The sequence below is a fragment of the Delphinapterus leucas genome, chromosome 11 (assembly GCF_059928025.1).
Source record: "Delphinapterus leucas isolate spDelLeu-1000000601 "Yukka" chromosome 11, BTC_Dleu_Yukka2, whole genome shotgun sequence".
NCBI lineage: Eukaryota > Metazoa > Chordata > Mammalia > Artiodactyla > Monodontidae > Delphinapterus > Delphinapterus leucas.
This window is the reverse complement of record NC_143139.1, coordinates 88508345-88521736: the sequence shown is the minus strand read 5'-3', so window position 1 is coordinate 88521736 and position 13392 is coordinate 88508345. Positions and strand designations below refer to the sequence as shown.

Here is a 13392-nt window from a genome sequence, read left to right as displayed (position 1 = left end):
AGCATTTATTGATTCCACTGATTACTGTCTGATATAATATTATATATTGTTTTGTAGTTCAGATTTCCCCACTGGAATATAAGTTTCATGAAGCAGAGACTCTGCCTTGTTCATGACTGTATCCCTAGCACCTACAATAGAGCCTTACATATAGTATATGCTCAGTAAATATTTTTGAATAAATAACACATTAGGTAAGATGGTGTCACCTACTGGTAACATGTAGTATTGCAATCTAGCTCTATTGCAGTCTGTAGATACCTAGGTAAGACACCTAAGGAAGCCAAATTCCACCAACATGGCATCATTATCTCTGAATCATGCTGACTTAACTTGCTCAAAAAAATTAAAGTGGAAAGTCAAGGGAGGAAAATGCATACCTAGAAAATGAGGCAGCCTAATATAATGGAAGAATAAAGACTTCATACTGAGACCAACATGGATTTCAATTCTCTACTCAGATTTTTACTTGCCGTGTGACACTGTGCAAAGTAACTCACATCTCTGAGCCTCAATTTCTTCATCCTTAAAAACCAGCAGTGTTTTGATATTGGCAATAATATATTTAGAGTGTGTGCTACAAAGGATAGCTAGTATTAGCTTCTATGTAAGGTTATAAGAGGTAAGGAAATGGGGTTTGCTTGTCTGTCTCCAACTTTTCCTCCTGACTTTGGTCTAGGAGGAGGCTTGTAATCATCCTCTGCATGTGGTTTTTCAAAGAAGGTAGTTTCTTTGCTCATTAAATTATAGGCTATTTCCTGGCCTTGTATGGTGAGTGAATAAGGTTAACACGTGGATTGCCCAGGCTGCTGAGATCAGAAGCCTCTCTCCAGAGGTTTTCCAGGCACTAGGAAATCAATATCCATTGTCAAGCAGCTTCAAAGCTGATTACCTTGAAATGAATGGTAATGCCTCTTTTTTAGGTCTCCATCCTCCCCTTGTTCAAAGGATTGGCTGCAATACATTAGGTCCCTAATTAAGAAGGATGGTGCTCAGCAAATGACTCCTTTGAGCAGAATGCTAAACCACTGGAAAAGTCTTGAAGCAGGTCTTCTGGAATCCACAACGAGGGAGCATATGTGAATAGAGTTGTGCTGCCTTAATTGGTAGTGGTGTAGGGATTATATTTCACCACTCTGCTGGGAGTAATAAAGGCTGACGTTATAATCAGTGTGGCAGTAAAGAAGTGGAAGCTTAGAATCTGAGCTGCTCTGCTATTCAGCTAGAGCCAATGAAAAGGAAATGGATACTGCCTCAGCTGTTTGAAAATATAGACCTTTCACCTAATAATAAAAATACCCTGAGCAAGATGAAACCAGACCCTACATCTAATAATAATAACATTTCTGGAGTGAAGCCAACCTTAATTCAAGTTCTTTATCATTTACTACCCACTTAGCCTAAAGCGTACTGCTTAGCCTTTCTAATATTTGGTTTCAACATTTATCAAATGGGATTATGAAAAATGTTAATAATTTATCATAACTGGCAAAGCTTCTGGCACAGAGAAAGCTCACAAACAATGTCACTTTCTCTCTTCTCTTTTCCTACTATTCGAAATGTCTTTGTATTTTTCAGAAGTTACCAACCTGAGGTTTGTATGGACATGAGGGTTTTAACTGATAAGTATGTCTATGGTTTTCAGCAGATTCCCTAAGGGGTTTTTAAACCCCCAAACAAGGCTATCACTTGTAAAATCTTGTAAAAAGATGACAGGTCTGTATCTTTCTTTTATGGTCTGGTTCCTGTCTCCCTCTGTACCTTCACTAACTACCGTTTTCCTCCTCACTCATTGTACTACAGCTAATCTAACCCTCTCTGTTCCCAAACACACCGTGCATATTCCTGCCTCAGAGGTGTTTTGCTTGTCATCCTCTCTGCTCTCTAGCTCTTCACATGATAAACTCAGATCAAATGTCACTTCTTCATATGGCCTTTCCCTGATCTCCCAATCTAAACAGTCTTCCCTAGTCACTTTCTATCATATGTGTAATTAGTCTACTCCGGCTGTTACAGATTGCTGCATAGAGTGGGTGGCTTAAACAACAGACATTTATTTCTCACAGTTCTGGAGGTTGGGAAGTCCAAAATCACGGTACCGGCCAATTCAGTTTCTGGTGAGAACCCTTGGTTTGCTGATGACTATCTTCTTACTGTGTCCTCACATCGTGGAAGAATAGTGATCTCTTGCTCTTCCTCTTCTTATAAAGCCACTAATCCCATAGTGAAGCCCCCCACCTTCATGACCTCATCTAATCCTACTTATCTCTTAAAGGTCCCATCTCCAAATACCATCACATTGAAGGATAGGCCTTCAATATATGAATTTTAGGGGGACACAATCCAGACCATAGCAATACCACTATATTTTATTGACCTCAGAGCATTTACCCATACCTTGCTTACTGATTTATTCCCTTATTTATCCAATGCTTCATGGGGCATGGAAGAATGTACCCTCCACGAACACAGAGACTTAGTTTTATTCACTGCTAATTCACAATAATTAGAACAATGATTGGCACATAGTATGTATGCCAATTACTGCAAGAGTGGATAAACAGATGGATGGATGGATGGATGGATGGATGGATGGATGAGTGGACGGAGGGATGGGTTGAGGATGTCTAAGTGTATATCTGTGAGGGATGGAAGAAAAAGATTTCCCCCATTTTTACATATGGGGAAACTGAAACTTGGACAAGTTCAGCGCCTTGGAAAAGGTTTATGCACAGTGATTAAGAGCAGTCTCTTGCAGCTGACCACTTGAGTTCAAATCCCACCTTCTCCGCTTTCCGAACTATGTACCTTTGGGCAACTTAACCTCTCTGTTCTTCAGTTTCCTCCTCTATAAAATGCTGATAATAATAGTATATTATGGAAGCCTTAGAGCTATTCACCAATATTCTGGCTCTCCTCTTGCAGATAGATAATAAGACATCTCTTCCATGCTCACTCAAAGTTAGGCATCGCCATAAAATGGGAGTTCTATGACTGTGTCATTTCCATGTGGAAGCTTTTAAGAGCCAATGTGTGATGTCTTTTCCTTTTCCCTGACATGAAATCTGAAACATCCCAGATGGAGGCTTCTCTATTAGCCTGGATCCCGGGGTAAAGACAGTATGTTACAGAATCCCCATGGACTCACAATGAACATAGAGTATGAGTGAGAAACAAACCACTGACATTTGGTAGTGATTTGTTATCACATCATAACCTAACTTAGCCTGACTAATACATATGCCAAATCCTTATGCTCTTGTGATGATTAAATCAGTCATTCAAAGTGTCATGTAAAGAACAGTGTCTGTCACATAGCAGGCACTATATAAGTGGCTGCAATTATTATTACTCAGTTAATGTCAAAGTTGGGACTGGAACCTAGGTTTCCTGTCTATGATTACAATGTAATTTTCACTGCATTTTGTTAATCCAAAATCTGCAAAAGAACACTTGAGAGGAAGAGGGGAGAAGATAAACAGAAGCCTCACCCTCACATGCCTAAGAATCCCCAGCACTGGGAGGGATGATTGCTCCTGAAACAAGTTCCTGAACACATGCAAGAGCAGAGTCACTCTGGCCAATGATTTCATTGTCTGGGGAGAAGGGCAATGATCTGTGTTCACTCAGCAGAGCATCCTTGCCCCTCTTTTCCTTTCTTTCTTTCCTTGGGGCCCAGAATAAAATTGTGCCTTGAGGGTAACTTTCCAAGCAGCACTAAATGGCTGGTCTCGTCTCAACAGAGTGGTTCAAGGTTTAAAAGGAGGAAAAGGCCATTTCTTGCCAATTCATTTTGTGAAGAAACTGGGTTTGTTAACTGTGTTGATGTCTCAGGAAAGCTTGGCGAGGCTTGAAAGAAAATTACAGTGTATGATCCAGTCAAGTCTGTATTATCTCTAATATAACAATGAGAAAGTAATAAGCATCAAAATAATAAAGATTGTGGGTAATAAGAGGATAACTAGCTACTGTGGAGTGCTGTTAATAAATATGCCAGGCCCTGCTCTGAGTGATTTGTGTACTTTAACCCTCACATTTAATCCTCACTGCACTATTAGGGAGCTAATAATGTTACCATCCTCATTGTATACATGAGAAACTGAAGCACAAAGAAGCCAGGGAACTTTACACTGGCCACCAGGTAGGACCAGGATTCAAATCCAAGCAGTCTGGCTCCGGGGTCCGTGCTTCCAATCACTGTGCTGTACTGTCCCCCAACTATTTTGTGCTAATCAGTTCCACATTTCCAAGCCTTGGCACATGCTGTTTCCTCTGAATTTTTAAAACTTAGATCCAGGGCCATCTCATTGTGGAGACTGCCCTGACCTCTCCTCCCACACTCCCCTTTGTCTTTCTCTTTCTCTTCTGTGACCCTCTCTGCCTTTATTACAGCGAATTTCAAGGGATTTCCCTGCTGGTCTAGTGGTTAGGACTCTGTGCTTTCACTGCCGAGGGCGCAGGTTCAATCCGTGGCCGGGGAACTAAGATTTCGCAAGACGAAGCCACGCTGTGTGGCCAAAAAAAAAGAAAAAACCCAACAATGAATTTCACACTAAGCCATAAGTACCTTAGAGGAAGAGACTACATCTTAATAATCTAATAATCTTAGCATCCTTTGTGTCTCACACAGTCCCTGGCACAAATAAAGGCTAATTCAATGTTACTGAATTGATATCTAAGGATTTGAAAACTATGAGTACATAGAAAGCAGCAGAACATAGACAAAGCGAGCATTGGCTCTGAAGTCAGACCACCTGGCTTCAAATCCCAGCCACCAACTTTCATAACTAACAGGTATGACCATGGCATGTTTATTTACTCTTACGTGCCTCAGTTTGCTCATCTATACAATGGGGATGAAAACAGTACATACCTCATTGAGTCATTGCATGGATTAACTGACATGATGTAGCAAAGAACTTAGCCAGGGTCCTGACACATAGTAAATACTTAATAAATGTTAGCTCCTCCTTCCTGAGCATCCTGGTACATTTCACACTGAAGATGCATTATAGCTATGCCTATCACTGACTGATGAGTAAAGAGCTCGTAAGACCTAGGCTAAACGATGATAACATGGCAGACTGAGAGGTATAAACCAACTTACCTGTAAAGCTGCTGTACTTTAGTAATTTAGTCCATGCACAACAGCAATCAGCACCTGCTTAACATTCTTTCCATTCGGATGGATGGAGGCTGAGCGGTCAAAAACGGGGAAAAAGAAAATAACCCTGAGAAAACTGATTATACAGTTACCAGTTATTTTCTGGGAACATAATAATGCAGCTTTCCTTATTTCTTTTATATGCCAGTCTCCTACTGCAAATTGAAAATAGTACATGCACTTCAGATATCTCTGAAAAGAAGCTTAGTTTTGAAAAAAATGAAAACAAAACAGTGGTGTATAAGCACATCCATTCTGATTGGACATGAATTACAGTTTATTAGACTCAGACTGCAAGTGGAATTTCAAGTGAAGAATATTCAGTATTCAAGTTTAGACTATTGACCCAATAAACAAACTGGACTGTCAAAATTATTTTAATAACTAGATCAGAGGTGAAGGCAGTAAACCAAAAGGCATAACACGTTCTAATCTCTGCATTAAGATTAATGATAAAATATACATAGCATGTGTTTAGGCTTTACATCCTAAGTGTCCTAATTGGAAAAGGAAAGGAAAAAACATCCCTTCTCTTCCTATGCCCTCAAGGAAAAAGATTAAAATTTTGGAAATTTATCTTGTTCTTTGTCAGGCTGTTACAGCTCAATATTGGAAGAAGATTTTTAACATAAAACTCTCTTTGAGCCACTACCTTCTCATCTATGGAAAATATTCCTTCCATATCCAGCCTGCCTTCTATATCACCAATAGTGGAAAGTCAAAAGTATTGAGAAGCAGCAAAGTGTTGTGCTTAAGGGTCCAGATTTTGACTATAGATAACCTAGTTTCAAATCTTAGTTCTAAAACTGCTATGTGGCCCTGGGAAGGTTACTTAAGCTCTCTGTCTATGAGGTTCCTCACTTTACAATAGAAATAATAATAGTACCTAGATCATGGTATTTCCTAAGGAAATAGGAAATTAATATGTCTCATACAGAATAAGCTCTCAATACATTTTAATCATTATTATGTGTCTTGGATATATTATTCATAAATATCTGTAACAAAATGGAAAGAAGTAATAATAACAATAATACATAGCCCTTTCAATATTACAGATTCAGTTTTTAGCATTTTTTTTTGTATATTAACTCCTTTGATCCTATAATAACCCTTTGAGGTAGTCCTATTGGGTAGAGGTGAAATGACTTTTCCAGGGTCACACAGCTAGTGAGTAGTGAGTAGCATGGCACAATGTGAACCCTGATAGTCTGATTCCAGAGCGCTCATTCTTAAACATTAAATCTATATTCAGGGCTTCCCTGGTGGTGCAGTGGTTGGGAGTCCGCCTGCCGATGCAGGGGACGTGGGTTCGTGCCCCAGTCCGGGAAGATCCCACATGCTGCGGAGTGGCTGAGCCCGTGAGCCATGGCCACTGAGCCTATGCGTCCGGAGCCTGTGCTCCGCAACGGGAGAGGCCACAACAGTGAGAGGCCCGCGTACCGCAAAAAAAAAAAAAAATCTATATTCACTTCTTTTGAGCATTATGACTGAACTTATTTGCCATTCACTTAAAAAAACATTCTTTGAGAATCTACTCAGGGTCTAGTAACATTCTGGCATTAGAAATATATTACTAAAGAAGAGAGACACGAGGTCTTTCCCTTACAAAAACTTAATATATTTAATAAATATTTATATAGTTATACTGTTTCTTTTAAGCTTGTCCATGTCCATTTCATTCATAGGCATATTGATGAATAGTATTTGTCAGGTCTATAGGTCTTTATGAAGTCTAAACATTTGGTTTTGTTTCTTTTACCTTTTCCTCTCCAGACCAAAGTATCCACATTTGGAACCCTAGTAGCTTATACAATTCAGCACCAGGGACAGCAGAGAAGAGCTATTGGCACCAGGAATATACCTGAAGTTTTTCTCAAAATTCATGAAGATCGGGTACTTTAGAATACACACACACATGCACACACACACACACACGCACACACACACACACACACACAATCAGGTATTCAAAAAGATCTTAGGAAGAATCCTAAAAATTACTAAACACAAGTACCTCGAACAGAGAGGGAAATTTGCATCCACAGAGCCACACAGCTGAAGTCAAGAACTAAATTCCTAAAACTAGTATATTTATAATTCACCCCATCTCAAGTGCACTGTCACCATCAAGCAGAAGTACTGTGTGTACATTCAGTGACATGGGTGTGGGGTATGGTGACAATTCCCTAAACAGGAATCAAGGAAGGAGTCAGGTACTCTGATTTAAGCTCCAGAGGTATTCTTACTTAGTTAGGAAGATTTATTTCCTAATATTATTATTTATTATTTCCTATTTCCTGTATATTTCCTAATGTATTTGAAAGCATAGGTGAAAAGAAGTTTCAAGGTTCATGAGAGGAGAAATAGATCTAAGTTACTACTGACCCTGCCTTAGACACTGCATTTCTTTGACCTCACTGAGTACATTAGAATTCTTTCCAGCCTATCAATGTTTATTAGATTTGACGCTGCCTAATTCTGACATCCCAAAAGAAGGTGACTCACTCACAGGAAGCATGTTAGTTTCTAAAGACACGTCTAATCTGGATGACATCACCTCGTCTGGAAGATACATTTTTGGTGGATAGTTCCCAGAGCTCATGGAAGGAAAACTTTCCATTTACTGTGCTTCTCTAATCCCATCCAGTGAAAGCAGCTATGAGAGGCTAAAAGAGAATGTGATTCTGTGAAGGAATATGGAATTATAGATTTAATCACTCAAGGCTATAATTATTATAATAGTGCAAAGTTCTTCAAGGAAGTCTCTATAGATATAAATAAGGATCACTATAAATCGTTCTCCTCCAAGATCTTTTCAGCAATTATTCAAGTTCTACTAATCATGGAAATGTTACTTTCCATGTAATCATGGAAAGTTACTAAAGTCCTCTGAGCCTCAGTCACCTCTTCTGAATAATGAGGACTGTTTTACTTACGGCTCCTCATTGGGGCATTATGAGGAATAATGAGATAATTTGCAACCACTGGTGCAGAATAGTGGCAAGCAGAAGAGGAAATGAGGCCCAGTTGACTAACTCACCTCAGGGAACTAAAATACATTTTTTGAGAAAAACAATGAAGGAAATCTCGCTAAAGGTTGGCACAAGGATTTTCCTTTTCACTGCCAATGAAATTCTTCAACTACCCAAATGTTAAAAAGCTATGCAATTTGAAGTAAGAACTGACCTCAAATTCCATCCCTATCACATATTAGCTATCATACCAACCATCTTCCCAAACGTTTATTTCTCCAGCCTAAAAAATATAATTCTTTTACTGGAATATGGTTATCACTATATTTTGGTAAAGAATCCAACTAGCTACTTGGATTAAAAGGTAGAGAAGCAGTGTTGCATAGCGGTTAATAGTGCAGGCTCTGGCAGTGGTTTGGGTTTAAATTCTGATACCACCACTCACAAATTAAGTGACTTTGGACAATTTCTTAATGTCTCTGAGCCTGAATTTAGTCACCATTAAAATGGGAATAATATCAACAACCGTTTTATGAGGATGTTAATGATGATTAAAAATGTTAATAGGTGTCAAGCACTGAGGGCAGTATCTGGCACATAATAAGAACTCAATAAATGTCAGATATATGGAAAACATGCCAGACCAAATATAAAGTAGTCCAGGCCTTTGTGGTAGGTACCTCCCTTTACATACTTCCTGGACAGAGGACTGAAGACCGAGAAACCTTTCTTCTCTGTAGAGCTGCTTATTGTGAAACCATGTCTTATTTTTCATTTATTTATTTTTCTTAAGGCTATTCCTTGCTCAGATGATAACTCAAATTGTGATCATGATCATGGTGGGGGGGAATCACATCAAAGATAATTTACGTTACAATGATGCATGAAGGAGTGGAATTCTATGGAAGGAAAGAAGAGATGAAAGTGGGTCTCGGTGAAGAATCAAGAGACCAGGCTATAAAGAAGAGTGAGGAAGAAGACACAATACAAACTACGCTCTCTCCTCCTAACATTTACAAATGCTAGACCTCTGCTGATTCAGCCAGTTCACCCTCTTTCCTGTTGACATCAGTTCAGAGCATAGAAACACAATATGAATCACCAGAATGAGCAGATAATGGACCTGGAAGAACTTAAGATGAGAAAGGGAATGAGACCCAGGAAGGAAGCTCCTAGTTAGAAGAGACAGGAAGTCTGAATGCCCTCCTGGTGCTGTGGGAGGGTTACAGGAATACTATTACATTGGCTGTTTACAGGACTATCATCTACAAGACAGATGATAACCCCAAACACACATTTGAAGGAGACAAGATTTACTACTGTGTCTATGTTCCCAGCCTGCATATTCTCTATCCCACCTCCGTTAAAACATTTTTTTAAACTTGTCCAGCAATTAGTAGAGCTCTGGCCTGCTAGTCCAGTTATGAGGGTTTTGTGATGAAATTCAGAATACGAAGAAAATGAATGGAGAGACAGGCCTAGAGATCCAAAAGAAAGAGAAAGAGGAAGTAAAAATAAAACCGTCAAAGGCTGGGTGTTAGAGTCTGAGGGATTTCATGAGGGTGAGCTCAGGAGCATAAATGGGAAAGAGTGGAGAGAAAGACTAAAAGGGATTTTAAAAAGTTGTTCTAGTTTATAAGATAGACTCCTTTTATGGGTCTTCAAGAGAGCCAGGCACAGTTTAAAACTCCTTTTGATTGCTCGTTTGGACTTTTTAAAATATGACTTTATTTAGAGACTGATTTGGGGTCTAGTAATCAGGGTTATGTATGTGCACTCTGAACTTTGAACTTCAGCCCCACTCACTAAAGACATGTATTGGGACATGCAAGCCCCTTGACTCTATTAAAGGCAAGTTCCTTTGCTCTCCTAAGGAATTGTTGGTGAAGGCAAATGAGAAAACGTCAGCAAAGTTTATTTAAACTTTGGGAATAATGTTTCAAGGAAACAGAAGAAAACCCTCAGTCTTTTCCTGAGCAGAAATAGGTGGCATTTCTCTCCTGCCCCTATTTCCTATGGGGAAGAAGAGCCAGTCAACAGATGACCTGTTTAAATTGGATAAGCGCTGACATGATGTTTCCATCATCAGGGAAATTACCAACTCTAATGATAGGAAACTTATATCCCTTGAGAGAGCTGCAGGAGAAATTGGTTTTCTCCCTTGCCCAGAAATGTCTGTGCTGAGGATTTACCAGGGGCGGAGTGCAGCTGCAATGGGGGCCAGCCCTGGGGTTTCATAGAGCAGTGTTTGACAGCCAGGACTGAACAGCCTTGGCTGTCATGAGCTGGGTCCAAGAATTGATGAGAAAGAATCTTGGGGCTACTTGTTGTGGCCTGGGGTAGATGATGCTGTGACTTAGAGCTGGGACAGAAAGAGTCAGAGCTGGCTTAATGAGAGGATGAGACCGGGCCAGGCTGAGAAGTGGTCCACCACCCACTATACCTACCAATCTGAACTGTATATAAGAATCTCTAGGGACTTCTCTGGTGGCACAGTGGTTAAGAATCCACCTGCCAATGCATGGGATGCAGGTTCGAGCCCTGGTCCGGGAAGATTGCACATGCTGCGGAGGAACTAAGCCCACAACCACTGAGCTTGTGCCCTAGAGCCTGCAAGCCACAACTACTGAGCCCAGGTGCCACAACTACTGAAGCCCACGCGCCTAGAGCCCATGCTCCACAACAAGAGAAGCCATTGCAATGAGAAGCCTGCGCACTGCAATGAAGAGTAGCCCCGCTAGCCGCAACTAGAGAAAGCCCGCACACAGCAACGAAGACCCAATGCAGCCAAAAAAAAAATAATAATAAATAAATAAATTTTTAAATAAATAAAAAATCTCCAGGGAATAGTTTTGGAAATAAACGTTCCTGTACCTTACCTGTGGAGACGCTGATTCAGAAGATATCATGTGAGGCTTGGGCATAACTTTTTCATAAGCTTCTCAGATGATTCTGGTGAAGCTTACCCCCAAGCCGGAATTTGAGAACTACCAGTTAAGGCAGTTTCCGACCAATCGATTAAGAAACTGATTCCACTCACCACAAGCTAGTCAATCAGGTACTTTTTTCTTTCATTTCCACAGTAAACTCTCTCCAGGACAAAATGAATAAAAGTCTCCATAGCCTATCTTAAAAGACCATGCAGTCTTCTTCTTCTTTTTAAAAAATCTCACATCGAACACCAAACAGAGCTTTAGCATGTATACAGCTTACATTAAAACATAAATGCGCTTTGCATTCTAGGTGTCTTCAAGAAGATCTTGAGAGATGTTCTTATAGGTCCAGGAATGCAGTGTTATGGCCATGAGGGTGCCGTGAGTGTTGGGGAGAGGGCAGAGAGGTTGAAATTAGAAACAAACATCTCACTCAATGTCAAGTAGAGATGTTCCCCTTAGGGTTTGGGCTATGAAGGACCTGTATTGCTCCAAGGTCAATTCAGAGGATCCTAGCAGGGTCAGAAATTCAGGGTCACTCACTGCTCACGGACAGTGAGTCCAGGGACTTAAAGGTCCCAAGAGACAAGGATCAAGAATAGTCAGTGTAAGAAGGTTGGGGTCTTGATCTCAGTGGGACAATCGAAGAGATGTCCTCTCTGATTGGCATATAGCGCTTCCCAAATGCTGGCCCCTGGACATCAGCAGTAGTCAAGGAACTAGTTAAAAATACAGATTCCCAGGCCCCACACCACTTCTGATCCTTGCCACCTTCAGTCTTATTTATGCTAATCATTTTGGTCAGTCCATAAACATGTATAAAGTGCCTACTATGTGCCTACCAGGCTGTTCACTGTATGAGAATAGGGATTGCATCTGTCTTCTTCTGCCTCAGTATCTAACACAATGACTGAAAACAACATCCATGCATTCAAAAACTGTGGTGAGTGCTTACTCCCCACCAGGCTGAGCTAGGCACTGGGACAAAGTGGTTAATAAATACGCTCCCTATACCAAGTCTAGTGGGACAGACACCCCAGAGGTCTGTTTCACAGCAACATGACTAGTGCTTGAACAACACGTATAAACATTTCTTATCTTCTGAATCCAATGCACACAGGAGCCAGGAAGACTTTCCTAAAACACCGAATCCAGCCATGGTATTTCCTCAAGACAGTCAATAGTTTTCTATGGCTCCTCTTCCCAAAGAGGCGTCTGTAGACTCCATGTAGATAGATGTCTGGGAAAGAAGTTTCCATGGTCAAATAACTTTGGAAGACTCTGGGGTAAATTAAATAAAATAATTCAAGTTTCTTTGATGTAGGAATTCTCAAACTCGTAAATCTCCAAAAGGGGAGGGAGTGGTATTCAGCACTTTCTCAGTCTTCTTTCCCTGTGGCCGCTTCTGGTACACCTTGAAGAATTCGTTCTCAGACAACAGATTTTGGGAAATTCCAGCTGACCGCATCATGCCCAAACTCCATAGTATGCTTCCCCTGGGGCCCCCAAGATCTCCTTCCCAGCCTCTGCTCCCCACTCTCATCCTTGCACTTTAACAAAACTGCACCCCTTCCCACTTCCGAGCCTTCGCTCGTGCTGTTCGCCCTCCCCTCACATTCTCCAAGCCCTACAACTTCTCCCAGGACACACAGAATTTGCCTGAAGAGCATACACGTCCTTGAAGAACCAGCTCAGACACTGGTTCCACCAGAAGCCTCTGCTGTCCAGGGCCTCTTTGCTCTGCCTCACAGCACTCTCTCCATCACCTGCACAGCACTCGTGTGCCTTGTTATCATGGTTATCAAAGCTCTGCACCAAGAGCTTCCGGAGGGAAGGAGCCTTTACAAGGCTTCATTTCTCTCTGATCTCTGACACCGGAGTTTCTCAACCTTCGCAATACTGACATTTGGGGCTGGATCACTCTTTGTTGTGGGAGGCTGTCCCTGGTACTGTAGGATGTTTAGCAGCACCCTTCTGCTCTACCCACTAGATGACTATAGCACCACCATCACTTTCCCCTGCTCCCCCAAGGTGTGAGAACCAATGCCTCCAGACGTTGTTTGATATTCCCTGGAGAACAAAATCATCCCTCACTGAGAACCAGTGTCTTGCATCTAGCACAGTGCCAGGCATTCATCAAACAAATATTGACTGAACATGTACTAGTTCAGGCTCTGTGCCAGGCACAGGAAATATAACTATGAGCAATCACATGCTCCTGCCTTCAAGGTATTTATCTAGTTACAGGAGCCGAGAAGTAAACGGACATTATTAAGAATGTAATAATAGTCACTGTTCCATGAAGACTTGCTTATTTTGC

At 41.0% G+C, this 13392-nt stretch overlaps 1 protein-coding gene across 1 annotated transcript in view; it reads right to left on the bottom strand.

The window, feature by feature from the left end:
- LOC111187866 (protein HP-25 homolog 1-like) overlaps positions 1–12331 on the bottom strand; it is a 72803-nt gene extending 60472 nt beyond the window's left edge. Inside the window, 1 exon segment of the mRNA XM_089921597.1 lies at positions 12162–12331. Within this exon segment, the coding sequence (XP_089777723.1) occupies positions 12162–12331 (170 nt within the window).
- Between the last annotated feature and the right edge of the window lie 1061 nt (positions 12332–13392).